This window comes from Ovis aries, chromosome 13 (genome assembly GCF_016772045.2).
Source record: "Ovis aries strain OAR_USU_Benz2616 breed Rambouillet chromosome 13, ARS-UI_Ramb_v3.0, whole genome shotgun sequence".
In the NCBI taxonomy this organism is placed as follows: domain Eukaryota; kingdom Metazoa; phylum Chordata; class Mammalia; order Artiodactyla; family Bovidae; genus Ovis; species Ovis aries.
In genome coordinates, this window is record NC_056066.1 from 79,877,272 (window position 1) to 79,883,271 (window position 6,000).

The window sequence follows — 6,000 nt, forward strand, 5'->3', positions numbered from 1 at the left end:
CATAAAGGAAAGGAAAGCAGTATTTGATTTGCATTTCTTTATTACTGAGGGATGATGAGTCAAGGGCACATCCTTGTATATTTACTGGCTCTTGAATAGCAACTGCTGCTCTTTGCTGACTTTTCCATCCAGTCCTTTTATTGGTTTTTAGGAGTTTTTTTTTTTTTTTTTTTTAAATATGGGAAGGATATTAGGCCTCAGTCACATGTACTGCATTTTCTTTTCCCAGTTGTCTTTGGGCTTTTTATATACATTGTTTTCATTTTGGAAAAATGGTCATTTTATTTGCCACCACATAACAATTCATTTTCTTTTGGGGGAGCAATCCTATAACCTGCCTTCTTTAGAAGGCACAGTATTAATATATTTTTTGATTTAAAAATTTTAATGCCTTTCGCCAACAAATACATCCTCTATTTTCCCACAGGATGAAACAGTGTGTTTACCAACCATCTCATAAATGGGTGACTTACTAAAGTTATCTGTCTTGTCCCTTAAGGCAGATTATAACGGAATAAGCATAGGGGTGTGTGAGTGTTTGGGTCCCTCTGCATGTGTGGACTTCCCTGGTGGCTGAGACGGTAAAACATCTGCCTACAATGTGGGAGACCTGGGTTCAATCCCTGGGTCGGGAAGATCCCCTGGAGAAGGCAATGGCAACCCACTCCGGTACTCTTGCCTGGAGAATCCCATGGACGGAGGAACCTGGTGGGCTGTAGTCCATGGGGTCACAGAGTCGGACACGACTGAGCGACTTCACCTTCACTTTCTTTCTTTCGCACGTGTATAGTTTTTACTCTACAACTTTGACGGCTTCGTTGCGCACATTTAACTTTTGGATCCATCTGCGGTTTCTTCTGGACGTGACCAAGAACTAGGATGACCTTTTCTGGTTTTCTGATTGGCGGCACAGGGAAGGGGAGTCATCAATACTTTGTTTATAGATTTTAAAAATGTCTTAAACATTTTTCTTGTCCTTTACACAAATAATGCAAATTCAGGAATCACACACATATTTCCACCACCCCCAAATAACTCCTTTTTCCTTTTTTACCATTTCTTGCAAGTATTTTTTTCTTAGTATATAGCATTTTTTTTTTTTAGTTTTGTTTTAAAAACCTGGTTTTTGTCTGTTAGTTTTGTTTAGCATGTGACAACAATTTATAACTGCTACCACTTAATGTTTTAACCTAGCAGTTTCCAATCCTGGCCAGGCAGCTAGCTTCCCCATGGAGCTTGTTAAAAATAATGAATCAGCAATCCTAGGGGGTGGGCCCTGCTGTCTATATTTTTAACAGGATCTGAAGAGGCGTCTGGGACATAACCAGGCCGACTCTGAGTGACTACCCCACCCCTCAACCATACCTGTGATCGTCTGGGTCTCCGAGGTGATGGTTCGAGTGGCAGTCTGAGTCTGGGTGGCAGGCACCGTTTCCTCCGATACAAACTGGACCGTGCTGGGCGCTGCCCCAGACGTGCCGGTCAGCTGGCAGCCACTCTGCTTGTGAGCCACAAAGGCGTCCAAATTGTTAAAGTGCTGCTTGCAGATGCCACAGATGTGGATGTCGGGAGTCAGCTCCACCAGCACGGTTGTGCCACCTGGAACTCCATGGGACAAAGCGGGAGTCACAGGTTAATTTCAGACAGTTTGAAATGACAGCACAAACCAGACCACGGTGAGAAAAACGGGCATGGTGGCAGACGTGGCTAGTTGCTGGCCCAATATCTATTCCACTCCCCTCTTCTTGCACACAGAAGCCCAGTTCTGCCCCAGCAGCAACATACCCACCCAAGTAACGCTCCTGATTATTCCCTGTGGGGACACTAGGGGTATTTCATGCAAGAAGGTTCTTCCCTGCACTTCAAGAAGGCTGCCTTGCACTTCAAAGGACCATCTCCTATCTCAAGTAAAACGTAATTGTACTTTTCAGTCATTATGAGAGCCAAGGCTCCCACTATTCCAACCCTCTCCCCCATCGTGAGAACCACTAGCCTGAATAATTTTGGTTCATGACATACTTGGGAATCCCTCCAGCACAGTGCTGGAGGAGCTCCAGGGAAAGACATGATAAAAAGGAGATGACATGGTTGGCACTGTTCACCTCTCCCTTCAGTCTTGAATGCAGATGTGAGGCCAGGTGCTTCTGCAGCCATGTTGTAACATGAGGTAAATAGTACGATCTCTACAAAAGTTTACTTCACTGATCCCCTAAATCAACCCTAGAATCAATCAATTCCAGACTTCTAATTAGGCCAGTATAGTTCACTTTTGTTACTTGTAAGCAAAACTAATTCCTGACAGAGGCATTATTTCACTATAGTAATAATATCAAGAATTAATACTGTATTTAACACTTGCAAAGTGCTTACCACAGTCCTGGCACTATATTAGAAACTGCTATATAAATGTTTGTTAACTAAAGAAATACAATGACTAAGTCTCTAACTAATAAGACAAACTGAATTTTTATTTAAAAAGTTTTCTTTGCCTTATTACAAGGAAATTCATATTTATAACAGAAAACTTGGAAGAGAAGAAGCAAGGAGGGAAATTACAGTCTTTCCACCTATGGCTACCATGAACATTACAAAATATTTTCTTCCATTAATTCAATTAAAGATTGTTTATATCATAGTGCATTGTAAATTATTAACCTTTTCCCCAGTACTGCTGTATAAGCATTATGCTCTATCACTAAAATCTCTTTATATATATATAATTATTTAATAGCAATACAGTATTCCATATTTTTTAAGCCTCATAATTTCTAACTGTAAGGTTTGTATATTATTCCCAATTTTCCCTGAGTCTAAATAGTATTTAAACCACCTCTGTGCATAAACAGTTGGCATCTTTGCTTCCTAATTTTAAAAAAATTATAGAATATTTGCATTATGTTCAATGTCCTGTTACAACCAAGACAAGACATCTCTGTGCAGAAATACAATTTGGTTGACTTCTAAGAAAAGATACTCTGCACTGAGCAAGGTAGGTTTATAAGGCATCTTGCAAACACTGAAATCAGTGGATGGAAGGACGTGACATTTCTCTTCACTGTCTTCCTGTAGCTACTGAGGCGCCCAAGCTAACAGGAAGACAAGGAATTCAAGAGACGTAGTGACTGCATCACTGAGATTCCTTAACGGCAGGACTGATACCCGGGAGGAGATGGGGTGAAGTTTCTGCTTCGTAAGATGGTTACGAGAATTAAATGAGATGGTGCTTGTAAAAGGCCGCCACAGGGATCCCCAGCATATCACCTGATGGGGTTATTACTGAGGTGTTCTAGTTGGATTTGAAACATCCCTTCTGAAAATCTGTAATGAACTGAGACCCAATAGAATACACTGGGTCTTTTTTTCTTTTTTGCATCATCAACAAAAAGAATTCCTTTATCTTTGCCAGGCTCCTCTGTCCATGGGATTCTCCAGGCAAGAACACTGGAGTGGGTTACCGCGCCCTTCTCCAGGGTGTCTTCCCAAGCCAGGGATCGAACCTGTGACTCTTCCGTCTCCGACATTGGGAGGCGGGTTCTTTACCACTGGCGCTGCCTGAGAAGCCTCTTTTTCCTTGCAAAGTTCTCCAAACCTGTCTGGGCATCAGAATAAGGGCTGGGGTGGGTTGTTTAAACACGGACACGTCTGAGCCCCACTTCAGAGAGTCCCAGCGGAGGTGGGGTGAACGGGGACTGAGGTTTAGGGAAATCTGCGCTTTTCACAAGTTACGCAAGGAACATACAGACAAGTTTAGGAGCCAGTATCTTCCGAGTCGTTAACAGTAACATCTAACAAGTGCCAGGGGTTCTCAAACTTCCTGGGCCTCCGAATCGCCCAGGGCAAGACCATCCTCCTCCCCTCAACCCCGGCCCCACCACCCGGTAGGTGGGGCTCAGAGAGCTTTTTTTTTTTTCCCCCTTTTAAAAAAATAAGCGCTGGAGCTCCCAGGTGGCTGGTTCGCGCTCAGCCCCTGGTCCACACTTAGGGAAACAACGAGCCAGGCGAAACCACGGGCTTGAAAAAGGCTGTCATCATAATGAAAACGAACCTCAAACTCAAAACTCAAAGAAAACGCCCACGGCCCCGTTCCCCATTCAGATCTCCACCTTGAACGTGGACAAGGCTTTGCAGGAAGCCGGCAAGCCCAGCCAGCCAGACCTCGTGCAGTCCTCCGAACCCCAGACTTCAAGGATTCGGGGCCACCGAGACAGAAGCTTTCCCATCAGCGTGGCCGCGGTTACCCCAAATCCACCTGAGGCTGCGCCGGGGGCGGGGAATGCCGCGAGAGGGTGGGCGACCGTCGGAGCCGCCAGCCCTCCCCGGCCACCCCCTGCCCGGGGGGCTCGTCGGAGGCTGGCGAGCGCCCCCGCCTCGCGCCGGGTCGGGTGCGCGCGCCCCCGGCCCACCCCGGCGCCTCCTGCCCGGCGCGCCCGCCGCGGTCCCCGAGACGCCGGCTCGGGGCCGTCACCCCGATTTCGGGGCCCCGGGCCTGCCCGCTGCGTCGCAGGCGTGCTTGGGCCCGGGCCCCGGAGCGCGCACTGCGCCCGGAAAAGCACTTACTTTGCACCGAGCCCGGGAAGCTCTCGCCCTCGTTGCTCGCGTTCATGGCCGCAGACTGGGGGCGAGGGGGTGGTCCCCGGCCGGCCGGGGTGCCAGGGCGCGGGGCGCGCGGGTCTACATGGTGCAGGGACTTTTCCTTTTATTTTTCCACCACCCCCCCCCAGCCTTCCTTCTCCCAACTCCGCGAGGCGGGGAGGACGGATGTACAGCGAGCGCCACTTCCGCTGCCTAGAGGGCGCTGGCCCGGCCCGGCCGCACCAACCTGGCTTCGCGGCTGCGGCTCCCGGGGGAAGGAGCCGGCCAATCCCGGCGCCCGGGCCGCGGGGTCTCCCCGGGGTCCGGACGGCGCACAAGCGGAGGGGCGGCCGCGGGCAGCGAGGGACGCGCCCCCCCCCAACCCCCCGGGCTGCACCAGCCGGCGCCCTGCCCGCACCCCGGAGGGCTGGGCCGGCGCGTTTGGCACCCCCTCCCCTCTCCCCACCCCGGCTCTGGCGCCTTTGCACCTGCCGCTCTGGGCATCTGGTCCCCGCCGAGTCCGGGCAATCGGGTCGTCCCAGGGGTTTGCAGATGAGGCCCGAGCCAGGCAGCAGTTGGGTGGGTGGGTGCGTGGGTGGGTGGGGGGAGGTTGGTCACAGGCCTGGCGGGTGGGGAATGCCGGCTGAGCGTATCCGCAGAGCGCTGGGCGGGCCCCCTGCCCAGTAGTGAAATAAAGAGGACCGTGCTCACGTGCTTGGGTGGCAACTGGGATCTGTCGCTGGGGCAAGACCCCTGGCTCCGGGGGTCCGCCAACTCTTCTGTGCATCACCACCCCCGAAGAGCTTGTTAGGACGGAGGCCGCGGGGCCAGCCCAGAGTTTCTGACTCGGTGGTTCGGGGGGAGGCCCGAGGACCAGCATTCTAAGTGGCAAGGTGAAATTCCTGATACTGGCGGGCGCTGCTGCGCCCGATCTGACCCCGCGCTCGGCTGGCTTCACCTGCCGTTCCCTGCTCCCCTCAGGCGTCAGCCCCGAGCTCTTTTCAGCCTCAAGGCTTCTGTGCTCACTGTTCGCTCTGTATCCACCGGCCACCCTGCCTAACGCCCTCGGGTCAAATGCCGTCCACGGAGAGGCCCTTCTTGGCTAGCCCCCCGTTCTGATCCTGCCGACCCTCCATCCAGTGGCTCCCCTGTTACTTTCTGGTCTGCTTTATCTTAGAATTGGTCAAATCTAACCTGGTAATCTGGAGTATCTCTGTATCTACCAGTCTATCCATCTATCTGCAGATGGATCTATCTAGTCAATCTCTACAGACAGATACACAGATTTATTCGTTTATTACCTGTCTTCCCTTGCCCCTTACATTCAATAAGTCCTCAACGACCTTGAATGAATAATAAAAACCCCTCTGCCTCGCTGATACATCTATCCCCAGTGACTTGGCCTGGTGCCCAGCACATAGTAGGCCC

General features: G+C 50.8%; 1 protein-coding gene across 2 annotated transcripts in view; it reads right to left on the reverse strand.

Annotated features, from left to right (window-relative positions):
* Positions 1-4,764, reverse strand: part of LOC105608645 (zinc finger protein 64) — a 30,536-nt gene extending 25,772 nt beyond the window's left edge. Inside the window, exons 1-2 of one of the 2 annotated variants that reach the window (XM_027977340.3) lie at positions 4,558-4,764; positions 1,366-1,599 (exon numbers count right to left, since the gene is read on the reverse strand). In XM_027977340.3, the coding sequence (XP_027833141.1) occupies positions 1,366-1,599; positions 4,558-4,603 (280 nt within the window). In that variant the 5' untranslated portion in view covers positions 4,604-4,764. Of the gene's footprint in view, positions 1-1,365; positions 1,606-4,557 lie in introns of both variants that reach the window. The other variant, XM_027977339.3, reaches the window with a different exon arrangement.
* Positions 4,765-6,000: the final 1,236 nt, after the last annotated feature.